Source organism: Alternaria hordeiaustralica (assembly GCF_023758085.1).
Source record: "Alternaria hordeiaustralica strain BMP 2776 chromosome Unknown scaffold_25, whole genome shotgun sequence".
In the NCBI taxonomy this organism is placed as follows: domain Eukaryota; kingdom Fungi; phylum Ascomycota; class Dothideomycetes; order Pleosporales; family Pleosporaceae; genus Alternaria; species Alternaria hordeiaustralica.
In genome coordinates, this window is record NW_026056797.1 from 152,501 (window position 1) to 176,603 (window position 24,103).

Here is a 24,103-nt window from a genome sequence, read left to right on the forward strand (position 1 = left end):
ATGCAGACCTACCACAGCTGCTCCATAGGAAGTCAAGCTGGTGGTCAATACATCGAACGCCGAAGATCAAAAAAAAAAGCAAACAGCCCGGACCCAACGTTATATACATCAGCGACTCAAAGAGTCAAGCGAAAGGGGGTGAGGGAGGAAGGAGGAAAAGGATACATGGGCTCAAGGACCCATGTACGCGTCGAACTGGAAGTTACTCATGTCGGTGGGGACAGGAAGGTTGGGGTCGAAGAAGGTGTTGTTGTCGAACACCATGGGCTCATTCGCATGCATGTTCATACCGTAGTCCATGTACTGATTTGGGTCAATAGGGACCTGGTCCATCATGGGTACTTGCATGGGCATGGCCATGGGAAGCGGCTGTTGCGACGGAGGGTAGGCGGCAGCGGGAACAGCAGTGTTGTCGACCTCGTACGCAGAAGTGTCGAAGGTGTTGTCGATCTGTTCAGACGCGTCGTTGTCGGAAGCGCTTTCGGGCGACTGAGGGGTGGGCTTGTTGTCGACCTCCACCTCTTTAATCCAGTTCTGCTTGAGATACTCCATGGGAGGGTGGTCTCCGCCACCGATGCCACCACGCTTCTCGTCGTTCTTGCCCTTCCTGCCCCTCTTGCGGGGATGGAAGTGCGCACGGCGAAGATGGGCGGCAGCGTTGTAGTACGCACCATACACCTTCTTGTTACGGCAGTGCTTACAGTTGGCGAGGAACTTCTTGTCGGCTGAAGAGTCGACGCAGATGTAGCCCTTCCTGCGAGAGGCATGGGCGCGAGCAATGTGACGGTCAAGCTCATGTGTGCCACGGAACCCATCGGGTCGCTCGTTGCAAAAGTTACACTTGATCTTTGGGTGTTGAGGACGCACGTACGGTGTCTTTGACAGAACACCGACAGTCTTAGAGGATCCATCCTCAGACCTTATCCTTGTCATCTGAGCATTTGATGACGCAGACTCGGTCGCATCATTGTTGTCGATTGCCTTCGGGGCAATCTTGCGAGACGCAGCTTGCGCGTTGATCTCGCGTTCGCGTTGCGATTGACGAGAGTTGGTCGATGAAGGTGCAGAGACCTCGCTCGAGTAACCCTCGCTTGATGAAGCTGAAGTCGACCTCCGCATATCCTCCGCCAGGCACGACTGATCGTTGTCGGAAGACGCAAGTGCATGCGCACTTGCAGGAACAGATGAAGAAAGGAAAGCTTCACTGGAGGAGCCAGTGAAGTTGAGAAAATGAGAACCATCAGCGGACTCGCTGATGGGCTTTGATGCGACGTTAAAGGAATAAGGAAACGACCCATCCTCTGGGAGGATGGGCATACATGAAGAAGTTGACTGATTACGCGACATGGAAATGTTATCAAAAAACAGAGGGTTGTAACTACCCTGACGACTCATGTTACTAGATTGAGTAACAGGCGTCATCAGAGCGGTTGACGGTGTGCTAGGTGAGGAGGCGTCCGAAGACGAACTCCACTGCAAGCTGGGTGTCAGTTGCAACTGTTGCGAATGCTGGGGGGTGGGGAGGGAAGATGAGTTGTCTGGCTGGATGCAGCTGCTGACGTAGTCGCCAACACTGTACTCAGCGATGCTGTTGTAAGCAGTCTCTGGCATCGACTGGAGAGTCGGCTGTCTTCGCATGGAAGTGTCAGAGTAGAGCGTGTAGTCGGTGTTGGACTCTTGGGACATTGAAGGCCAGTCAGAGTAGGTGGTGTTTGAGCGGTGTAGGTTGTCGGTCATGGCCGAGTCTGAGCGGTTCATGACGGGAGCAGAACGAGTCCGGTCCATTGATTCGAAGCCAGTTGTCTAGTGGGTGTTAGATCAGGGACGAGAAGACCAAAAATGTGTCCATACTGGGAGCTGGGTCATATTTGACGTGTTGAAGGCCATTGACCGTGGGACCTGGTGGGCCATGGAGGGTTGCGACGGTTGGCAGGCAGCCTGGAACCACGCGCGGTTTAGCTCCTCCTCTGAGAGGTGTGCGTTGCTCATGCAGAAGTCGTGCTTGGCTTGTTCGAGGAAGGCGACGTAGGTATTACTACTACTACTGCTACTACTCGCAAGAGTCGAGGCCATGACGTCTGAGGGGTGGTGGGATGGGATGGTAAGAATAGTGGTAGCGGTGTAAGAAGCAAGCTGGGCGAAACGATGATCAGCAACAACGGCCAAAGAAGGGCTTGTCTGTGCAGGAAAATCTTACGGTGGTGGTAGGTGGTGGTGGTGAAGAAGGAAGCAAATGGGGTAATGTCAGAATTGCGAGGCGATGAATAAGTGAGAATGCGGGTTGCGAAGGGGAAGATGTGCTTTTAGCACCACCTGGGTGCATGGGGGACGAGCGATGCGCTGGCTCGTGTCAGAGAGCGTCTGACGAATGCGGCCCGCGCTGAGCGGTGGACGAAGGGCCAAGGTGAGCTCAGAAGGGCTATCCTCGCTGGCGATCGATGCCATCCGTCTGGCGTTTCATTGGACATAAAGGGGCGGAAGCAATTTTCATTCGCTGCCTCACTTTTGACACACGGAAGCCAACACCGTGGCCCTGGCCACTCGATCCTGGGGACTCCCCAGTGCTACCCTATCGTGAACCCACACTCGGTGAGGGACCACCAGGTTTCATGCGTCCATTCGCATTTGGCAAACTGTGCTGTCAGTGGCAGAGGCGTCACCCACACGTTTTTCCTCTGGCGCCGCGCCAATGTCCGTCTTATTCCCAAAGCGTCTACCGCACGGCTGAATCGCCAGCCATCAGTCGTCATCGCCCATGGGTACGCGAAATGCGGAAACGGCGGATCGCCATCAATTTTCTTCCTCGCGTTAGACATGTCAGCAGAAGAAGAGTCCAGGCTCAATGATCGTCTCCCATACTGGCAACCGCCAGCCCATGTGTCGTGAACTACCCGTTCAGGATGGCACCTCATCGCGATCACACCTTGGCAGAGCATCACCCCAGGTACCCAGGTACCCCGGCCTGAATCGTGACACGCGGCTCATCTCCCTAAGGTTTGATTGATCCAATCTACACTATTGCTATCTTGGTCATGAACTTTCCATCTGCTGTCCGCGGCCTGCAGGGGACTTGAGAAAGGCTGCGCCAGGAAGGCCTGGTGATAGCAGTCCTCGCAGCCTGCTCCGCTTACGTTTTTCTGGTGGGTGCATAGAAACCACAGATGACGCGGACGAGAACGAGGACTTCAACCCGGGAGGACCTTGTGTGACACGGGGACCCATTGGCCCTACCTCCCTCACGCTTGATACGCTTGCCTTGCGGGCGACAAAGTCCTCCATCTCTTCATCCATGGCGTCGCTCATCTTTAGACTTTGTCGTAGCCAATACTGGTCAAAGGTGGCTTCAGTAACCTTTGCGACCACACCAAACTCCTCGAAAAAGATTACTATACTATCCAGCCCTGCGGAATCCGATGTTCGCCTTCCTGGCGAGTCTAGTTTGGGGTCAAACGTAAATGGGTCAAGCGTTGCGACAGAATCTCTGCGAAGCTTAGCTGGATGCTCTGCCAGCATGATGGCCCCGGGTAGATAAACTCTCCGCCGTTCAGCCGCGTCAACATCTCCACGTTGGTGTTTGCGCTTTAGCGTATGGTGGGCTTCTACGTTTGGCCGTGCGGAGGAGGGCGAGTGGGTTGTATGAGCAATAGGTCTGACAGACCGGACTGACTTCCGACCCCACGAGCGAGATGAGCGTGGGCTACCTGAGGTTTCACTTGTCCCAAGCCGCTCTGGTGGTGTTGCGTAACATTCTCGTGGTGTTTCTAGCATCGAGCTTGGCGAGGTAGGTAATCTCTTCGACTCAAAGTCCGCCAAAGCAGTATTCAGAGTGTTTAGCGTTCCAAGCTGCTTGTGTTTCACAGTCTGCTGCACTCGTGATTTCTCGGGAAAGAAGCCGAGAGCACGCGTCGTACGATGAGGTGTCGCCTCGTTATCCTGGCATGATGGTGGTTTCGGCAATGCCTTGCGTGGTCCCAATCGCCCGTCCCTGGAGACCTTCCTGGTGTCCAAGCAGTTCGCAAACCCCTCATCCGACTTCGGTCGCCTTCTCCTTATTGTGTTCGAGTAGCTCAACCTTACACTGATTGCTCGCCGTGGCTCCAGGGGTGGTGTAGCCTGTGCTTCAAAGCCGCCGGGAGGTGCTGTCTGGGACTTCTTCCTCAACCGTGGCCGATCTATCATGCTCTCATCGTTGGCCCGGCTTTCTCTCCATAGTCTCTGCTCATATCTGAGCGTCGGTGACGTTACTCTGATTGTTGGTCTTACTGGCGACTCTAATTGAGTCGGCGAAGGAGGTGATCTCGGTGGGGTCCGTTGTTGTAGAGCGGCTTCGTCGCCTTCTTCTGCGGCTTCGTCTTCGGACGAATAAGAGGAGGGCGAGAACACCAAATCCCAGAGTCCGTCGTACATGCCTATGCTGATGTCGCTCGTAGGGCGGCCTGCGAAGTTTGCAGACGGCAGCATCTCGACAGGCATGTCATAGTAATCCTCTGCAGAGTGTGCCATATTGCAACAATGATGATTAGAAGTGCAGAAGTGAACCAACAGATGCACATACATACACCTCGATGACGATAGCGTTGCTTAAAGGCTCCCTTTGTCCACACATGGCTGCACTGATCCTGCTGTTGCACAGACAGAGGCGGGAATGCATTCCGATATTTTGGAGGACAAAGAAAGGCAACCGTTTGGGGCGAAGCGCGTACATACACCTAGACAGGAAGTTCTCTATCCGCCAACATCAAGTCCGTAGCCCCGAATTTGATCAAAGCTGCTTACATTGGGGGTAGATTCCCGGGCTATCATCCTCTTTCAGCCCGAAATCGCCCCTTGCATATGCGCAGTCGCCGAGCCTCATCAGCACAACCACCAACGCGTTCCTCAATAACCGGAACATTTTCCACATGCACACCGTCTATTTTCAGATGCCCTGCATACGCATGCGCTCATGGCATCTTCCTTGAACCGTGTGACGTTTTGTGAGGTATCGTTTGTGAGCTGTGTTTTCTGTAGTGTCTACCTGGGTAGCTTTGAGTGAATATTCACGATACTGGGGGTTGCAAATAACTACTTTGTCTTAGCAGCCTACTTGCATGTTGATTATATAGGTATTGCTCTGTAGAGTACAATACGTTTGTCTATGTAATATCATCGCGTATACTTTTGATTCGTTGGAGGAAAATCCTGTGCACAGGTGATAGGATACATTTCTGCCATCATCTTGTGTCAATTCCTCTCATCGAAGCCTATCTTGCCTATCACAATGTGTCGTATCGGAAAACCCTTTCATACCGCGGGAGTCTTGCCCTGCGATCTTACGCCCGCGCCCAGCACATGTAGACATAGTTGTTAGCAGATTGCCTGTTCATCGACAATAGCTAGCAAATCGTGTGAGAGTTAAGCAGCCTTATATACTCGGCTAGTAGGCCACTACGTTGCTCAAAGGCGCGAGACAACACGGCCGAAAACATGTATTTCTACAAATCATTACATTTACTTATGTATTAACGCCAGTCTTTGACACTAGATATGCTTTGCCGTAGACACTTACTTTTATCATCGCGCACGGAACCATCTACAGCTCACAACATGGGAGTCTCTTCCCTCTCGCCAATGACGTTGAGGAAGGCAGTGTGTACATGGCCAGTCAAGTCACTGGCTTGCAGCGACCTGCCCTTCTCCTTGAACGCCAGCTTCGAGCACTCCCTAGTGATGCATGATCCACCATACGCCGCAAGAGCAAGCGTCTCGCTCCTCGACATCTCGGTACCGATATCCCAGATCTTGTCGTGGTATGCTTTCCTGTATGCCAACAGGGTCGCCAGACTGCCGGTGAGAGTGTCACCCTGGCCACCAGAGCGCTTCAGACCACCCTCGCCCTCGGACACGAGTGTATGCGAACCGTTGGAGATGTAGTCCTTGGCACCCTTCTGAATGATGGTGACACCGCCGAATGCCTTTGACAGCTTGGCGCACAGCTCTGAGGGATCGCCTTCGTCGACATTTACGCCCTTGGCCTTGGCTAGCCTTGCGAACTCGACAACGTTGGGTGTGAGAATGCATTCAGTGCAGCCGTCCACGAGTTCCGGCCTTGTCTGCGCGAGGTAGAGACCGTCGGCGTCCAGCACAAATGGAATGCCCTGTTTTCTTGCCTCTTGGATGACCTGTGCGCAGGTTTCTTGCATGAGTTCATCGCGACCAAGACCAGGACCAATGACAATGACGTGGAGACGTGATAGCATGGCTACTACTTCCGAGGTGATGCTGTCTGCGCTCTCGGACTTGGCGAGGTTCTTCGATTGACGCATGTATGGGTGTACCATGAGGTTGGGAGAGTATGTCTTGATTACCGCACCGGCGCCGGGTTCGCAAATTACATGGGACTGCAGCCAGGTGAGTACGTTGTCTGATATGGCTTGATCTGGATGTTCCTACCATGTCGCAACCTAGCTTTGCGGATGCCATAGCAGAAAAGTAAGGCGCACCAGTGTAGTCTTCACTGCCACCAATGACAGCTACACGACCCAATTGACCTGTTCAAATGCATTAGAATCCATGTTGGAGGCTAGTATCATAGATCATTCCTTACCTTTGTGAAAGCTCTCGAGCATGGGCGGTACCATGTTGTAGACCTTCTTGAGTAGGTCTTTTCTAGTTGCGCTGGCCATCTTGAAATAGTGTTCAGGGTGTTGATTGATGTATTGAGTGTTTGTACGACAAAAAGTATCGAGTCTCGATTGTTGTTAATAGCTGCGAGGAGCTTTGCGCGGCTATGGTTTTGTTATGGAGCTCAACGCGCGAAGAGTACGTCATAATGATAGCGGGGCATCCATTGCTCCACGCGATGCGCGCGCCACACATTACCATGATACATGCGCGGAGAGAACAAAGATTTGAAGAGTAGTCAATGTGATCACTGTCAAAAACAGCAGCGGCATGTTCAAGAGATAATTCCAAGTGTTATTGATTGCTAAGACAGTCTCTTACTCCGCTAAAGCTCACTAATCTCCGAGAACCTATGAAAGAAGGCGCATGTCGCAAAGAATAAGCCCGCGTCTTCTCATCGGACCCCAATAACCCTGCTTGTTCAGCACTATATGTATATGCACGGATGACCCTATCGTCCAAGTACGAAAGCTGGTGCGCCAGCTGTAGAGATAGCCGAACGCGTTTTGCTAAGGCATGCTCGTACCAACCATCGCAAGCCGTTGCGCTTCAGTATTGCAGTCAGGTTACTGCAGAAAGACAACCGCAACCGAGCCGAAGACGCCAGTTCCTTGCTCATTGCTCATGAGCGCGCCGCGTTTAGGTGGACGCATCATCCGTTGCCGCAGCAGCAGCAGTCTCAGGCTCAGCAGTCGCCTTCTCGACGCCTTCTGCGCTCTTTTCAGCCTCTTCTTGCGCTGCAGGCGCATCCTTGATGACCTCTTTGTCGGCTTCCGACATTTGCACATCGCCATCCTCGTCAGCGGTCTTGGTAACGGCGGCATCGGTATTAGCATCGTCCTTCTTATCTTCCTCTGTGGTCTTCTCCGCAGACGGCGCCTCGTCTTTGGCAGACTCAGACTTCTCCCGATCTTCGCTCTTGACGCCGTTGGCAGCAACAGCCTCAGGCTCAGACGCCAGAGCAGGGGTCCACTTGGAGAGAAGATCACTGGAGCGCTGCTTGAAGTGGTACTCGTCCTCCATCGGAATAGTTTCAAGCTTCTGAATTGCCCTCAGTACCTTGTGCACCTTGGTCTTCCTTATGACATCGGCCTCCAGATCCTCGTGAGCCTCAAGCTGCTTCAGGTACTCGTCCATGCTCGTCATGTCCTCGTCTTTTGGTTTCTGGTCGCGCGAGAGGAAGCCTTTTTGCAAGCGATGACGGAGGTAGAGAACTTGCTTCTCGCGCTTCACTAGTCGCTCCTCTTCAGTCATAGGAGCCTCCTCTGGTGTTTCGGGCGCAGCTTCCTCACTCGCTTTCTTCTTAGACTTGGGCTCCTTCTTGGGTTTCGCGGCCGATGCGGCCTTTGGTGTCTTGCCAGTCGTCAACTTGATCTTGGGAGTCTTTACAGCCTGTAAGCAAATTAGAGTGCATAAGTCGACGGGTCTATGCGGTGCATACCTTCTCGTTCTCGCCATCGCTCTGATCATCCTTCTTGCGCTTCTTAGTGGCCTTCGCCTTCTTTGCAGGGGCAGCATCGTCGCCAGCTTCTCCCATCTCAACGTCTTCTGAGTCGTCAGGGGCTGTGCTTTTACGCTTGGCTGACTTCTCAGCCTTCTCCTTCTTCTTTTGCTCCTTCTGCTCCACGTCTTCTTGCATCGCAGATTCGTGGGCAGCCAGCATCTCCTTGAAGTGTGCCAGATCGTGACCCTCAGCCGCGATTTGATACGCTTCCCAGAGCTGCTTGTTCTTCTTGCCTTGGTTGCTGGACTCCACGTCCTTCTTCACCTCCTCGATGTCGAATGATAACAGCTCAGTGTTGACCTGCCATGCGAATTCGTTGGTGCCCAGGAACATGACCGGGTACCTCCGATCCTTAGCGTTTTTGCCGCCCTCGAGAAAGTCTTCGCGATATGTACCGTCAATGCGCTTAGCACTGACAGGACGTTTGCTAAGCAGCGACTCTGGGAGCATTTGTTCATCGCAAACAATGACTGGCCATGGCTGGTAACCCCGCATGGCGACCATGAACATGTCACCAGGCGAGACATTCAAACGCAGCTCCGGGGGCGGCTTCTTTCCCTTCTTAGCCGGTGTCTTCTTCTTGTGCTCGGGGACACCTGCGCCTGATTTGCGCTTGCCGTTGGCAGCCTTCTTCGGTGCTGGAGTGCCATTCGTTGCTCGCGCGTCGGAGGCAGGGGCGGCATCTGAGATAATAGGTTAGTACGCGATTGTAATACGCTGGTAGCCCGAGGCTCGAAATCAAGCATGGCTGGACTTACCTGCGTCGTCGCTGGCCGTGGTTGGCTCTGCCTGCGCGTCAGCAGTGACGTCTTCCTTCGCGGCATCGTCTTTTTGAGCAGCGTCGTCTTCGGGAACTAGTTCGCGATCGCGTTAGCTACTGCGCCCTGTAGATTTTACGAGCAGGCTATTGGTTACCTTCGGCGACACCTGAGGTGGCTATGACACCGTCCTCAGCCGGCTTGGCCTCAGCGACAGCAGGCTCTGCAACAGCGTCTGAAGAACGCGTCGGCAACTCAGCAGTGTTGGTGGTGTCCGCAGACACGGGTGGGTTGGCCTCGTCCGCCATTGTGCGAGTCGAGCTCACGCTTGTACGATGTCGTGTCGACGCGTAAGGGAGGCGCAGATTCGCGAATTACCTCGTCGATGTGTCGGGCGCGATGGCAGTGTCGCGTGATTGATGGTCGACCGGGTAAATCGATGGTGCGCGGTGGGTGAGGTGGTTGGGTCGTATTGTGGTGGTGTGGGGAGGGCAAGAAAGAAGAGATCGGAGACGCAACTCTTGAACTTTCCAGCGACGCCAGGCGCAGCACGTGACGTTCTTCGGCCTGCACGCACCACACGAGCTATCGCGTTCGAAAAAGCGCGAGGTAATTGGGATTCGTTCGTTTAGGCACCGGTGAAGTTTTGGTAATGTTGCAGCAAGTGTGGCGTGTTTGCTGCGTCGTGGGAGGTTTCGCGCGATGCGATGACTTGGGTCCGTGCAGGAGTACAGCCCTGAGAGCAGCCGCGCCTCCGGCCAAGCAAACCCACTGTTCTGATACTTGTGCACGAAGCTTGCTGATGATGCGAAAGTGACGGTTTTTCCACGTCGGCGCAGCTCTTTCGATTATGCCTTTCTCGCTTTGTTGGGCTACGGTGAGCGGTCGATCGGCTGTGACTGAGAAGCCGCCACTGACGAGCTAGACGAATCCCTCCAGGTAAGAGCGCAGGCCGATGGCAGCGACACTTGTTGAGACCACCTTTCCCAGCTCTTTCTCGTTCTGTGAGGTCAGTGTGCTCGTCGCTAGAAGATGACGCCCGTATTGCGACGATGGTGAGATATGAGCGGCTAAGTTGCGTGGCACCAAGTGAGAACGCTGAGCTGCGGGGTTTTGGACGTGCTCAGGGTAGGCTTGTCAGGGTATTTTGCATTTCGGTTACTACTAGAACATCGTCAGCTTAAGTATGGTTGAATTTAGATAAAACAAAGAAACACTCACCGTAGTCTAGCCTGCACTTTACCAAAATTCCGGATCTTACCATCGAGACAAAGCCAACGACCCTGCCAGCTCCATTGTCCCCTATGCCTTCGCGACCTCTATCCTGCGCGACAGCTCTAGCTGCGCAGTCAGAATTGGGTGCAGATGAATACGTTACCTTGATTGGATGAGATGGCCAGGATTTGAGCTCGCAGTCAAGCTGGCGTTATGGAAGTTTGGTACATCTGCCTTGATGAAGTACACCGCGACGTCTCCAAGGCCCCAGAAAGACCTTGTAGTATGATAGATGATATCAGTAAACCCCACCTCTAAAGACCGACCATCATGCTGTGTCAGCCCCATGATGAGTGAAGCTTTGCTGTTCCTCGGATCTACTTCTAGGGCATTATGAACTCGTTAACCTGGCTGCGTACTTCCATACAGGCCGGTTCATACGTCACTGTATCCCTGTACAGATCGCACAAGTTCCATCTCTTTACCGAATTATCAGACGTGTCTTTCTCGAGTGAGTGAAGGCGTAATGAAAACGAAGATGCTCTGTACAGAATTGGAAAGATAACAGCAGTGGGACTCTGCGTACGATATGCAGGGAAAGTATGCATCGGAGAGGATCTGTAACCAACTCAAATACGGGACAAGAGCGCAATCATGGACGTGCTAATGGCCAAAATCATAAGCCTCGACAGCGGTATTCGAAACCACACGGAACCTAGAATTGGCCATGCTCCCGTACTGTCTGGATCACTTGTAGAACCCGGGGATGAACCAGGGATGCATATCTGTTACGCATGACAGATGTCCTAGAACAAGACACAGGGTCAGTAGTATCTTCAGCCAGGATTGAGAATGGTCCCTCCTAGGTGGAAGGCTTCCCCAGATTGTCATGGTCCGAGACGGGGGTGGCCGCCCGTATCCGCGTGATTATCGATAAGCCTGCATCTGCCGTCTCTTGTGTAATGCCCACGGCGGTAACACGGTTGTATATCGCTTCTAGGTGTAGACCCATATTTGACCATTGTCTGGTGATCCGATATCGTGCAAATGCTGTGAAGCAAGATGGCTTGCTTTCCATCGCCTCGAATAATTCAGTCGCCGACAGTATTCCTTTTTTGGACATGTGCGAAGCAATGCCGAGAGACCCAATACGAAAATGTCCCCTGTTGTGGTATGCGATGATGATGATCATGATGGTTGTCGCGACCTCCGAACATAAAGCGCCCCGACAAGAGGCCTCGTCAAAGCGGCTTTCACAGAGCCAAGGCACGGGGGCCAGCACCAGGCCAGCATCGAGGCCTCAGCCATGCGGTCGCCATATCCATCAATGCCTTCGTCCGATGTGGTTACTAGTGCGATGTATGCGATTGTCGTTCGTCCGACCGGTTTACGTGGGCGATCGAGGGGCAGTGGTGCGCTGGTAGTGCCATCGTGTGGTCGTCGTGCGGTACATAAATATTAAGAGTACAGAGCGGATATGCGAAATCTGCACATGAATGATGCAAGACATGGACTTGCTCGCGATGTGAGGGCGTTGATGGTGTTCGAAGCGGGCGGCTCCCACGAGCGAGACCTGTGGTTGTCGCTAGTGGACCGCCCATCACGTGTACCTTTAAGCGCTGCAAAACCATGTGTGCCCTAAGAAGAGCCACAGTCTGAAAGTCCAATCTGGTCACGAAGACCAAGCTGACACGTGAAGGATGTAGCATGGAAAGCGGATTAGTCGGGACGATCAGACGGCAATGTCGAGGGTGCAATCAGGATACCTGCGGCCGTACCTGGGTAGGCTTACGCAGGTGCTTGCAGGCCGGCTAGAACGTCTGTCATACGTTCTGAAACACACACAGGTACTGCAAAAGCCTTACCCGCTAGAGCCCGGTCCGCGCATGCTGCAATTACTAGCGCGAGGCAATCGACGACCCGGCGATCTGCATCCCTAGCTTTCCTCTGAAAGTTGCGTAACAAACATCCCCGCAATATCTTCCCACCAGAATAATGGCAGCTGAAGCGCCCACCGCCAACGGCACCTCTACCAGCGACTACCAAGCACTATGGGCGGACAAATACCGTGGTGTATGTATGCTCGATTACCCAGCATGCCAGGTCTAACGACCCGCAGGCCACCGTAGAAGACCTTGACCCCCCGCCTGCGCTGTCCATTCAGCCCTCGGACCCCATATCATGGGCGCTCATGTCCGGTCTTGAGCGCGACTACACACACCTCACAGTCATCTCGCAAACGAACCGCGCCCTACTCGGCTACATCAGCATCCCGCATCTCCAGCAACTCCTCAAAGAGGGTAAAGTCCAGGACAGCGACCCAGTTGAGGCTGCCATGCACAAGTTCCAACGTCGCGGCAGGCGATACAAGGTCATCACCACCGAGACGCCTCTGGAAGAGCTCGAGGAGTTCTTCGCCGGCGGGGTAGACGGAAGTGGGAAGCAGGAGTTTGCGGTAGTGACAGACGCGAGCAGGAAGTTCGTCCTGGGCGTGGCCACACGGGCGGATCTGGAGAACTTTGCGAAAAGGAGGGCGTAAGATGGCTTGGGATGCTCGGTGATGGGCAATGGAATAACCTCACAGGATGCATTGGCAGGCGTTTATCTGGTATACCCTATGGCAATGCTATGGAAGCTCAATTCAACACGGCTTGAAGGACACTGGTCCTTGTTAAAACAGTCATCCACGCACTTGCATGTGCGAGATGGTAGGCAGACTGTACCTACGTAGCCTTTAGTCATGTCGCGAAAGCTGGATTCGCATCTCGTTGCGCCCTCCAGCTCGAAATAGAAGCAGAAAAACGTACATAATCGAAGTAGCAGGCAAAGCCACACATGATCTTTAGAAAAATCTTAAGTTACGTGCTTGCGAAACACAGGCCTATCCGGCTTTCGCGACAGCGCCAGAGGTACCTAGGTAGCGATGATCTAGCCTGTCTACGCTGCACTAATACGTAGAAACGCGTACAAGACCATGTCCCGTAGATCATGACTGCGCAACCTTACTCGACTATGTTAAATCTCCTTAATCTTTATATGGCCGTTTCTCGCGCGAGGTGAACCTTCGACTCCCCCACACGTCATGGTAGACGGCAATACCACTTGCTGACTCATGTTCTCTCATTCCCGATCCATGGTCGCCATGCGCAAACCGCATTCTCGGGTTCCCCACACACCGGAAGGTAGAGCGACGGCTCCGCATGGTTTTTTGGGTTGAACATTTCTGGACGCAAAAGTCCTCAACAGAACTTTTTCTTTCTCTGCATACTCCATCGCTGGCATGCTCGCACCTTCCTTTCGCATGCGCAGTAGACCCCTCCTCCAGCACCAACTATCACAAGCCTGGAGACTAGCACAACGAAAGTCGCCAGTAATCGTCTTCCCGCAACGTTCGAGATGGTATTCTCAGCAAGCGTCCAAAGCGCAAACGGGCGCTGGCACGACTACACCGGTTCCCGATAACGCTGAGCCACCCAAGTCCAAGTTGCCTTTCTACTTCGAGGCTGGATATGCGCTCTTCGCAAAGAGGCCTTCGCGGCCGTTTCCTCCGCCTTTCCTGTCGCTGCCTTCGACGAGTTTCTCTGAGCCCCTGAGTACGCACAACAAGAGTCGCGATCGCCGACCGACAGTCAATGGGCAGATGATAAGAGGCGTCACAAACGGGGACGATGCGGTGCTAGTCAGTGAGAGCTTCATTGCAGCAAACGACGGCGTGGGCGCATGGGCAACAAGAGAAAAGGGTCATGCTGCGTAAGTCGCGTGCCACCCGGTCGCTTGAAGACGTACAAGTACTAACCATACTCTGCAGTCTATGGTCCCGCCTAATCGCCCATTTCTGGTCCCTCGAAATCGAGAGCGCATCCTACTCCTCCACCTCACCTCCAAACCCCGTCACATACCTCCAGACCGCATACGAACTCACAAAGCAAGCGACCTCCTCGCCCAACGAATGGCACGGCACGACCACCGCCTGCGGAGCACTCCTCGGTGCGGATAACGAGCAACCCGACCACCCCTTACTCTACGTAACGCAACTAGGCGATTCCCAGATCCTCGTCATACGACCGAGTAGCAAGGAGGTCATATACAAAACGCAGGAGCAGTGGCACTGGTTCGATTGTCCACGGCAGTTAGGGACTAATAGTCCAGACACTCCGGACAACAACGCAGCCATGGATTGTGTAGAAATCCAGGAAGAAGATGTCGTCCTAGCAATGTCGGATGGCGTAGTAGATAACCTGTGGGAACATGAAATCGTAGAGAACATCTGCGAGAGCATGGAGAAGTGGAACGGAGACAAGGAGAAAGACACAGAAGACCAGACTTATGCTGATGGCATGCAATTCGTAGCGCAGCAGCTGGTTAATGCTGCGAGAGAGATTGCTCAAGATCCGTTTGCCGAGAGTCCGTATATGGAGAAGGCGATTGATGAGGGCTTGTCTATTGAAGGAGGTCCGTACAGCTAGCTACATGGTCGAGTTCTCTGCTGACATCATTCTAGGAAAGCTTGACGACATTAGTGTCGTGGCTGCACAGTGCAAACGGCGCAAAGGATGAGGCTGCGAAATGAGGTTTTGATGACTGAACTTCTGCAAAAGACTACGAACCTCACCCCGCGCCGACGACCCTTGAAGGCACTAAGCTTCCGCTCGGAAGGCCACATGGCAAGGCCATGGAAAAGTACCGGATCACAGGTCACACCTTGTACCTCCGCTGCCGGCCCTCCACGCGTGCGTTACTGTGTCACAGCGCCACACGGAAGCCCGAGACATATATCGCGCCGAGAAGCCGTATACTAGTATCTACGCGAAAGCCGCATATGCCATAGGAACGTAACCGACGTTATTCCTTATACCATAGAAGAGACTGCGAACTACATGGATTTCTACTGCGGTTTCTATCGCGGGTAGCTTATTCTGTATACTTCGCCCATGCTACAACACTAGAGCCGCGAAGAAGTATGCGATACATCGCATTGATGTCAGGGACGTAGTAGAAGGGGAATTGGGGATGAATGCTTTATGACATTGAGATAGAATGCTCAGGGTTGCGAGTTGTAAAACGGTCTAGAGTACAAATAACCATCGGAATATTAATGGGCGTAGTTGCGGTACAGACATTCTCTATCCATCCATGTCATCATGTTTTGAGGTCCTCCATGGCGCGTGGGCAAGGACGTGACTCAAGCCTTTAATGGAAAGCAGCGATTGAACCGATCATAGTCGCCTTTTCCTTTGCTTTTCAGATGTACATGGGCGGGGGCTGGCATCGATCGTATGCTCTCTTCACTGGACGGCACCGCTAACACCGCTTCGCTTCTGCGTAGGAAGAACGTGGTCCTGTCAAACATAACTTGCAGAGAGCGTCCTTATAGGCAGCCTATGACTTGGGAGTACCCTCTCCACGAGCCGGTGATCCTGTGGGTGAGCGAGTGACACGACGTCTAGCCCTACCGGTTTTGCTGCGAGAACGTGACCTGCTAGAGCTAACGGATCGTTTACGCTTCTTAATGTCGGCACGAGAGCCGTTTGAGTCAGCCCCAGAGGAAGTAGAACGTCTGCGCCGCCGCGGTCGTGCAGGGCTTATAGACATAGAGCTCGATGGGGAGCGACGCCGGCGGCGGGGAGGAGTTCGTGATCGTGAAAGTGATCGCAGCCTGGGTGCTGGTGAGCTCGACTTGTTTCTGACTGGTGGGGAACTAGATCGCGAAATGGGCCTGGGCGGCCTCCTGCTGTCCCGGCTTCGAGACCGGTCTCTCCTTCGTCTTGCAGGTGGAGACTTGCTACGGGAAGGAGACCGACGGCGCGTACGACGAGGAGGAGATCTTGAGCGGTCAGCTGACGGAGAACGCCGCGGTCGACGTCGTGGTGGTGGAGATCGAGAGGGTTCTGACGATGGTGAGCGACGTGTACGACGAGCTGGTGGAGATGCAGAACGACTGCCCGAGGGTGAGCGACGACGCTCGCGAGATCTGTCGCGACGGCCTCCACGTCCACGACCACGACCTCCTCCAGGTATGTAGACATCGCGCTCGCGATTCGGTGGGGAGGGTCTTCGTCTCCTGTCACATGTCAGCAGTCTTGATCTTCAGTGTAAATGCGAAGGACATACGGTGGTGATCTTGAGTCGCGATCGCGACGCGGAAGTCCTCTGTCAAAGTCCCTCCCACGTCCCCTACGATCACTACCACGGTATCGTCCTCCTCCTCCGCCACGGCCACGTTCAGGGCCACGCTCGGGTCGTTCCGGACGCTCGCTCTGACGGAACGAGTCAATCATGGCGTTCTGCGCTTGTTCCTCGGCACGACGAGCATCGGCAGCGGCTTTGGAAAGCTATGAGTTGTCAGCAATGGTAAATGAGCAAGCCTCCGACCTAACTTACCTGCTCCTGTTGCAATTCGGCTTTCTTCGCTTCGAGCAATTCTCGGGGCACACCCATGGGACTATCCTGCGCACTCAGCATGAGATCCCATAGTTCTTTGCAGAAAGGTGCCGTCTCCTTGTTGAGGAAGCCCGTGAGCTGAATCTGGATTTCCTTGATTTTGGGCTGCGTCCGTCAGCAAACATTCCGTTGTGTCAACTGGAGGGTTACTGACAAATTGATTCTGCTCAATAAGATTGTAGCACGTCTCGACCACAATGTCGTCTTCGTCACCGAGGATAGTGGTGATCCTGTTAGCAATCCACTTCTTCATCAGGTCGATGTTGACTTTCTCGATGTCGACCTTCTTGTCAAACTCGGGAGGGAACTTTGTCGCCTTGAGGCGCTTCTGATCGATGCTGAGCGCCATTTTGAGGTCTTGAGATAGTGTGCAGTTGCAAGAATAATGGGGTGACGCGTGTGCGGGAAGACGAGTTCGCGACAGTGAAAGCTGGAGCTCGGGCGGGCCCATCTGCGGGCTTGGCGGCAACCTCCGGGAATTACGTCGTTCATGCAGGTACGACCGACGCTAACGCTGTCGTCACCCGTCCCAACCCTCACGCCTTCCCTGCCACATCTTATCTTGAACTCAGACACTGCAGACCGCGATCCGCGGCAATATACTGCATTGTTGCGAGCGTACCATCTCATACAAGAAAAAAATCGAACAGGTCTAGAGCCTACATTAACGTTGGGTCACCTACTTTGCATGTTTTCATTTTGATGTAGGCTCTACAGTGTTTAGATTTTTCCTTGAACAAGGTGGTACACTCGAAATACAAGGCCTTGCTATTGTACCATGAGTCTACTGTACTCACCTTGGAACAACATCAAAGATTGAAGATGCGATGTGTGCTGCATGTCTCGAGGTAGAGCGCGGACCGCATATCTATATAAGATACCGCCGGCAGAGAGTCGCACACTAGGAACGTAGTAAGCACGTTTTATAATAACACGACCTCATGTCTCACAGCGGCATCTTCAAGGAAGACTCGCTGATACTGCCGCAGCGGCTGGCCTAGATAGAGACGCAGTCTCATCCAGCGCAGCTCATAGAACTGCTTGTTAACAAATAGCAGCTCAGCAGCAGTAGCTACCTCCCTCATCAGTCGCACAGCCACCGCAGAAACGATAACAAAGCGCATCGCCTAAAAGGTATCTGCTCCGGCATCGACTCCATTCATCCATCAGGAATAAAAACACAAGCTAAGGCTTTAAGAAGTAGGCGGCTCCGCTGTGCTCAGGCGGGTCTTTGGGTGGCTCCTGCTCTCTCTGTTGTAGATGACAAATCGCCTGAATCTCCAGCTTCCTCTACTATCTCGTCGAAGTCGGCAGGGTAAGAGCTCCGGAAATAGTAGAACTCGCCAATCTCGACCAGCTCGATATCCGTGTCGAAAGCGATCATGCAGTGGCCGCGATCGCTAAACCCAGCAGTTCAAGCTGGGAAAGGTTGAACGCGTACTTGCTGTGTTGACGCATCTCCTCTTGCCGTCACTCGATCAAGATGTTTGGGTCAAGGCTTCTCTTTCCGTTCCAGAGTCAAGCTATCTCGATCAAATAGGATGTGGCCACAACCATCCACTTACCTGGGCCAGCATACCATTTTCTCCCGCGTCCAATCTCACCGCTCGAATTGCTTCTCATAGCTCCTCCTTAGCATCTCTCGTCTATCATTAATTCCATCCGCACTTGTCATGGCGGGCCAAGCTGCGGCTTCGGACGTGCCTCTTGTGGAGCAACCCGAGAAGCATACCAAGCCCAAACGTCCTCACAAGCCTGCGAAGCCCGGACATCATGGCAGGCCCATACCACCACTGCCAGTCGAACCGCCTCCTAACCCATATCCTGAAGACACCGATACAGCTGCACCTGAGCCAGATGATGAGCCAGAACCACCGGAACTTGATTTCAAACCTCCTCCCAATCCACCAGAGGAGGGCCCTGGTGAAGCTCAGACTGATGGACCCGCTGAAGAGGCACCTGAAGCTACCCCAGAAGAGCCTGCAGCTGAGCCTGAAGCTGAGCCTGAAGCTGCGCCTACCCCGGATCAACCTCCCGCAGATCCTGCACCTGAGCCAGATACAGAACCTGAAGCTGCCCCCGAAGAACCAGCAGCAGACCCACCAGCTGAAGAGCCTGAAGCTGCAACCGAACCTCCCGAGCCTGTAGAGGAGCCCCCTGAAGAAAAGCCGTCTGAACCTGCCGCTGAACCAACACCTGACGCCGCGCCAGAAGAGCCAGCAGCACAGCCTCCAGTTGAAGAGCCCGAAGCTTCTCCTGCACCAGTCCAGCGTTCGGCAGATCCTGCACCTGAACCTGTCCCCGAGGAGCCGACAACAGAGCCACCAGCTGCAGAGCCAAAAGTTGAAACACCCGAGGAGGCTACGTCACCAGAACCTGAGCCAGAAGCGGAGCCAACGTTGCAGGTGCCTGCTACAGAGCCCGTTGAGACAGCACCCGTAGAGCCTCCACCACCAGCTGCCGAGCCTGAACCTACGCCCGCGCCTGTCGAGAGTGCAGCCGAACCGGAGGCACCATCTGAACCAGTTCCAGATGCACCAACAGAACCTCCACCTGCACCACCTGTCGCGGAAGAGCCCGAGGCAGCACTGGCGGCTGAACCTGAGGTCGCACCGGTGTCTAGGGCAGTAGAGCCAGAAGCACCAGCAGAAGCAGCACCCGAACCGGAAGCAGCACCTGCATACACTGCCGCAGAGACCGAAGACCTGCCTCCTCAGCCTCCGGAAGCGCCAGCGCCGGAACCGGCACCGTCTGTAGCAGAAACAGAGGCACCAGCCCCTTCCGTAGCCACTACTGCCACGTGAGTACACTGACTCCTCCTCCGATATCGCTGTACTACACTACCCTTAGTCTCATACTAACATCCACCAGCAAAACCCGCAAACGCGACAAAGTCAAGCTACTCGCGGCGATGCGCGCACCGCCGGAGTCCGTCCCTATAATGGTGCTTCTTCGCCAAAAGAAGAAGGCTGGTGAGGACGTCAAGGCCATTGCCGATGCCATGCTCGCGGCTGCGGGATCTTGAAGTGAATTGGAAGATTGGTATTTGGATCGCGGTGGTGAACTTCAAGTCTCCCTAAGAATTCCCTCTACCTGGCTTTGACTACCTATCCCTATGTAGATGCTACTCGTACCTCAATGCCATCATTACCCTTGTCTTCATTCACGTGTCACGCCTCTTCTCTGCTACATACCGTGCATGATAAAGATCAAACTCATCGTAGCATGCTCTTCTTTACCGACTACAACACGAATAAGAAGGTTGCTGTGTTGGTACAAAAGTAGCCCAGACGACTACGATTCCCTGGAGCCCTCAATAAGATCTTCCCATCTATCGATGTAGACTGTAGTACACGAGATGCACCTGGTGTCTCCTGTTCAGATTCTTTCCTGTATACCGCAACTCCGCGCAAGAAGTTACTACTGACATGAAGTGACGTGTATGTAGATACCACAATGTCTTCCTCCGTATTGGCGTTCCCATCCATTCTGTCTCCTCAATGCCCACCACACAAGCTCTGCTGTCGATCCTGACCCCAGATAGGGCTCGCTCCTAACCTTCGCCGCCAAGTCCCCTCTTCTCGCGCTGGGCTCCTCCCAGCACTTCTCTATGCTTGCACTCATGATTTTGTAATCTCATCCTCAATCCATACGTCCTTCACCCCCCAACAGCCTTCCTAACCAAACTCCTCGCTTCCTCCAAGCCTCTGCCCAACTCTCCCCTCTTATGCGCCTCCTTGACCTCGTAGTGAAATTTCAGCAGGTCTTTTGCGCGCTTCAGCTCTGGGTCTTGCTCCTCGTCCACCGTTGTTGTCGTTGTTGGGTCTGTTATTGGTGTCTTTGCGGCGGCATCGTGAGAAGATGGGGGTGATGTGGAGGTAGAGGCGTTCGAGTGCGCGGATACGAGGGCGAGTGCTGCGGCGGGGTCCTACATGCGAATCTGGATTAGAAAGGATACAGGTGTGTTGGTGTAGGGAGGGCAACGTACACAGACGCGCAGGGAGACGAGGTCAGATAGTATTTCCGCGAGTTGCATTGTGTTTCCTTGGGTTTGCGCCATATCTGCGATTGCTGACGAGAAACCTGAAACCTATTGGGTCGTGTTTGGTAACAGATGTGTAATGCAGCGTGGAAGAATGCTGGAAGTTTGGTCGCGCTGCGATGCGAGCGCAAGTGGGATGCATGTGGCCTGGAAGCTCTGACGTTCACCCCACATCTCGGTTCCCAACTCCCCGTGGCGGGCAGGGGCCCAGATCAAAACTCCCCCCGTCAATTGCCGGCTAAGTACTTTGCCGAAGACCGCTTGCGACCTTTGCTTTCAATCATCTCTGCCTGATTTTTTGGGTCGTCTTGAATACGTTCGTTGGTTGTCATTATGGCGAGTATCCAAGCTATAAGGGCAAATTGCCGCAAGGTACGTGATTTCGTGTAATGTTCGCGTTACCAACGGGTTAAGAGAAGAAGAAAGGGTTGAGAAGCAGCGTCAAAGTGAGGGTCGCAGTTGTAGAGTTGCTCACTTACCTCACATGTCAAGACATGTGCCGTCTATCTGGCATACGTGTTATGAAGGTTGATTGGGACCCTTGAAAGGAAGACATTTGGCAAAGACGTTCTTCGTGCAATCTAACATGTTACAGGTCATGTGCATAGGCAGAAACTATGCAGACCACATCAAGGAGTTGTCGAGTGCTACGCCTAAGCAGCCTTTCTTCTTTCTGAAGCCACCGTCGTCTATCTTGCTGCCAGGCGCTGGCCCAGTGCTACGCCCACGTGGTGTAAACATGCACTATGAAGTTGAGCTTGGTCTCATCATGGGAAAGACATTGCGGGATTTGCATCCTGAAGATACGAAGGGTGCTATGGATGCTATCGAAGGTACTAAGAACGCCATACATCCAGCCAAATGTAACAGTATATCGAGATCCGTCCGACTAACATTGAGTACTCAGGCTACGTTCTCGCCATCGATATGACAGCTCGTAACGTACAGGACGAGGCGAAAAGAAAAGGACTCCCATGGTCTATCGCAAAAGGCTTCGACACATTCATGCCCATCAGCAACTTCATCGCGAAAAACAGAATCCCAGACCCACAGAAAGCACACCTTTGGCTCTCAGTCAACAACGAGATGAAGCAGTCTGACAACACTGAGCTGATGCTTTTCCGAATCCCAAGACAGCTGAGCGACATTAGCAGGGTCATGACACTGGAGAAGGGCGACATCGTACTTACGGGAACCCCGAAGGGTGTAGGCCCGGTGAAGACAGGTGACGTTATGCGTGCAGGGCTCAAGGTGGATGGGAAAGATATCGGAGAAGCAAATTTGGAGGTGCCAGTTGCGGATCGCGAGGGGTTGTACGAGTTCAGCGAGACATAGAGCCAGTTCTCTAATCGAGGGCAATCAATGAGGCTCGTTCGCTTCCGATTGATACCAAAAAGCATCGAGTTCCGATACCTCTTGCTTTGTCCTGAGAGGATTTTTTCTAGTACCAGACCCAACAGCTAGCTCAACTCGAATGCCCGTATTGCGCGAGCTCGAAGGCTTAGGGAGCTCGAAGGCTTAGGAATGGCCTTCAAACGTGACAGTGGCGCTGCTGCTGCTTTGCGGGGTGACTTCTTAGCTCTGTCTGCCACAGTGGTTTGCATATCATCGCTCTCACTACGTTCAATCCGTGTCGCTTTCTGTGGACTGCGTAAAATAACAACGAGGGACTTTTTCCCCTGTTCGTTCGCAACACTCGGCCGAACTGGTGAGGGGTTCCTCCTCTTAGTAGGTGAAGTGGTGGTTTTTGGTATATTCGACTTGGCAGGACTTCTCGTGACCAACTGAGTGGGTTCAATCGCCGTGTTTCTGCTTTGATTTGCAGCAGCATTGCGCTTTGCGGTTGCTGGAGCTCTGCCAGTGGGACGTGTCGCTGTGCTGGATCTGGTCTTAATATCGTCTGATCCTTGATCATGGGCAGTCTTTTGCTTCTTGCGCAATGAAAGAGCTGGCTCGACCAACTGTGTTGGTGGGAGGAGTGATTCGCTACCTGTTACATGCGGCTTTCGCTCTTCAGCATCCTGTTCTTGAATTTTCTTGGCTTGAGCGCGAGTCAGCCTTTGGGTCTGAGGCTCCTTCGTAGGCTGCTTTCGCTTTCGTGTAATGGCGTTGCCGGTCAGCTGCGTTGGAGGTGGAGCGACTCTGGCACGTGGGCGAGGCTTTCGCGTAGGAATTGGCACTGGAGCTGGTGCTGGAATTGGAGCCGGGGCCGAAGGATGAGTCGGGCGGTTGTGATGGACCAGCTGTGTTGCAACGGGAGCAGCGTATACTGGTTGAATAGGCCTTGGAACAGGCGTACGGACTTGTCTCTGTTCGTCTGCCGGATGTGGCAACATAGAGTTGTGGATCGAAGGTCTCTGCATCAGTCTCTGCCTTGCTGACTTCACCGGACGACCTGGAGGCACAGCTGAAGTAGAGGTATCGACTGGTCCCCTGCAATAGTCGTTAGCGTCACAAAAGGTCGTTCCGAAGGCCGCTCTTACCTTTCTCTCATCTCAGGACTCCGGGGTACTTGAATATCTTCACGTGGAAAGCTAGGCATGAGTATCAGGTCTTCATCGTCCGTGTCACTTGTTACTTCTGAAGTTCCGGCGTTGAGTAATTGAGACGGTGTCATGGATCTCAGCATGCCATGCTGAGGCTTGGAAACGGTCTGTGGGCCAGCGGTGTTAGAATTGGAGTTGGGATCCTGTCGCGTAGATTTGAGCCGGGTGACTTCTTGCTCTAAACTCGTGATCCGACGCGCGTCTTGATTACGACCAGTCTCGAGAAGATCAAGACGTCGAAGAACACCCTTCAGTTCTCTAGGGACATGTTTGAGCTTGTCGAGATCGTCCATAGCATGAGACACAACACTGTCCAGCTCGATCTGCTTCTGCCTGACGTGCTTGTTCGTGTCGACGAAGATGCCGAGGCGTGTCATCTCGCCTGCTGCCCACTTCTCGAAAGCCTTGTCGTCATCTTCGGCTTCGATCGCTGCGAGTTGTTGCTCCAAGTGTCGGACCCTCGACGTAGCAGCTTCGGCAGCCTCTGCAACGTGTTCGGTAGATCTGATGCGGGCTTCGTATTCTTCATGATGCTTCTGAAGTGTTCGCATCTCCGTGAGCAGGTGGGCGTGCTGTTGTTTCATCTCTGGCCCCCATAGCAGTGCCTCCGCCGATGCGAACGGCATACGTGAGTCGACATCTGTCGCCGAACTAGGTCTTCTGGGACCCATTGCAAGGGGATGCGGATCAGTGACGATAATGCGTTAGCTAGTACGATGCGGTGATGAGGGTAGGTGATGTTGCCGGTGAGGCCAGATAGAATACGCTGACCGCTACATGAGAGGTGACGAGAATGACTGGCTGTGTGCGCCGTAAGATGAGAGGCGATATTCGCCACGCGATGGTGGGTCCAGACGAGAGAGGCAGGCACGAGGTTGGGTGTGGCTTCCTCAGTCGAGCAGCTTCACCGAGCTGGCACATCTCCGCCACCCCA

General features: G+C 53.6%; 10 protein-coding genes across 10 annotated transcripts; 4 read left to right on the forward strand and 6 right to left on the reverse strand.

The window, feature by feature from the left end:
- Positions 1-171: 171 nt before the first annotated feature.
- J4E84_008988 (uncharacterized protein) lies at positions 172-2,073 on the reverse strand (the record flags this gene model as incomplete). Its single annotated transcript, XM_049391554.1, has 2 exons — positions 172-1,803; positions 1,852-2,073. The coding sequence occupies 2 exons, from the start codon at positions 2,071-2,073 to the stop codon at positions 172-174; spliced, it is 1,854 nt and encodes a 617-aa protein (XP_049240682.1).
- Positions 2,074-5,579: 3,506 nt separating this feature from the next.
- J4E84_008989 (uncharacterized protein) lies at positions 5,580-6,665 on the reverse strand (the record flags this gene model as incomplete). Its single annotated transcript, XM_049391555.1, has 3 exons — positions 5,580-6,380; positions 6,433-6,530; positions 6,587-6,665. The coding sequence occupies 3 exons, from the start codon at positions 6,663-6,665 to the stop codon at positions 5,580-5,582; spliced, it is 978 nt and encodes a 325-aa protein (XP_049240683.1).
- A 637-nt stretch (positions 6,666-7,302) lies between these two features.
- Positions 7,303-9,233, reverse strand: J4E84_008990 (uncharacterized protein; the record flags this gene model as incomplete). Its single annotated transcript, XM_049391556.1, has 4 exons — positions 7,303-8,055; positions 8,105-8,850; positions 8,926-9,021; positions 9,083-9,233. The coding sequence occupies 4 exons, from the start codon at positions 9,231-9,233 to the stop codon at positions 7,303-7,305; spliced, it is 1,746 nt and encodes a 581-aa protein (XP_049240684.1).
- A 2,902-nt stretch (positions 9,234-12,135) lies between these two features.
- Positions 12,136-12,679, forward strand: J4E84_008991 (uncharacterized protein; the record flags this gene model as incomplete). The annotated part of the gene is made up of 2 exons (XM_049391557.1): positions 12,136-12,213; positions 12,260-12,679. 2 exons carry the CDS (start codon positions 12,136-12,138, stop codon positions 12,677-12,679), a joined length of 498 nt encoding a protein of 165 aa, XP_049240685.1.
- A 762-nt stretch (positions 12,680-13,441) lies between these two features.
- J4E84_008992 (uncharacterized protein) lies at positions 13,442-14,697 on the forward strand (the record flags this gene model as incomplete). Its single annotated transcript, XM_049391558.1, has 3 exons — positions 13,442-13,890; positions 13,949-14,592; positions 14,642-14,697. The coding sequence occupies 3 exons, from the start codon at positions 13,442-13,444 to the stop codon at positions 14,695-14,697; spliced, it is 1,149 nt and encodes a 382-aa protein (XP_049240686.1).
- Positions 14,698-16,211: 1,514 nt separating this feature from the next.
- On the reverse strand, positions 16,212-16,930 carry J4E84_008993 (uncharacterized protein; the record flags this gene model as incomplete). Its single annotated transcript, XM_049391559.1, has 3 exons — positions 16,212-16,472; positions 16,522-16,686; positions 16,736-16,930. The coding sequence occupies 3 exons, from the start codon at positions 16,928-16,930 to the stop codon at positions 16,212-16,214; spliced, it is 621 nt and encodes a 206-aa protein (XP_049240687.1).
- A 1,324-nt stretch (positions 16,931-18,254) lies between these two features.
- Positions 18,255-19,606, forward strand: J4E84_008994 (uncharacterized protein; the record flags this gene model as incomplete). Its single annotated transcript, XM_049391560.1, has 2 exons — positions 18,255-19,381; positions 19,453-19,606. The coding sequence occupies 2 exons, from the start codon at positions 18,255-18,257 to the stop codon at positions 19,604-19,606; spliced, it is 1,281 nt and encodes a 426-aa protein (XP_049240688.1).
- A 633-nt stretch (positions 19,607-20,239) lies between these two features.
- Positions 20,240-20,641, reverse strand: J4E84_008995 (uncharacterized protein; the record flags this gene model as incomplete). The annotated part of the gene is made up of 2 exons (XM_049391561.1): positions 20,240-20,509; positions 20,570-20,641. 2 exons carry the CDS (start codon positions 20,639-20,641, stop codon positions 20,240-20,242), a joined length of 342 nt encoding a protein of 113 aa, XP_049240689.1.
- Positions 20,642-20,956: 315 nt separating this feature from the next.
- Positions 20,957-21,958, forward strand: J4E84_008996 (uncharacterized protein; the record flags this gene model as incomplete). The annotated part of the gene is made up of 3 exons (XM_049391562.1): positions 20,957-20,995; positions 21,219-21,456; positions 21,531-21,958. 3 exons carry the CDS (start codon positions 20,957-20,959, stop codon positions 21,956-21,958), a joined length of 705 nt encoding a protein of 234 aa, XP_049240690.1.
- A 125-nt stretch (positions 21,959-22,083) lies between these two features.
- Positions 22,084-23,840, reverse strand: J4E84_008997 (uncharacterized protein; the record flags this gene model as incomplete). Its single annotated transcript, XM_049391563.1, has 3 exons — positions 22,084-22,765; positions 22,923-23,048; positions 23,107-23,840. 3 exons carry the CDS (start codon positions 23,838-23,840, stop codon positions 22,084-22,086), a joined length of 1,542 nt encoding a protein of 513 aa, XP_049240691.1.
- Positions 23,841-24,103: the final 263 nt, after the last annotated feature.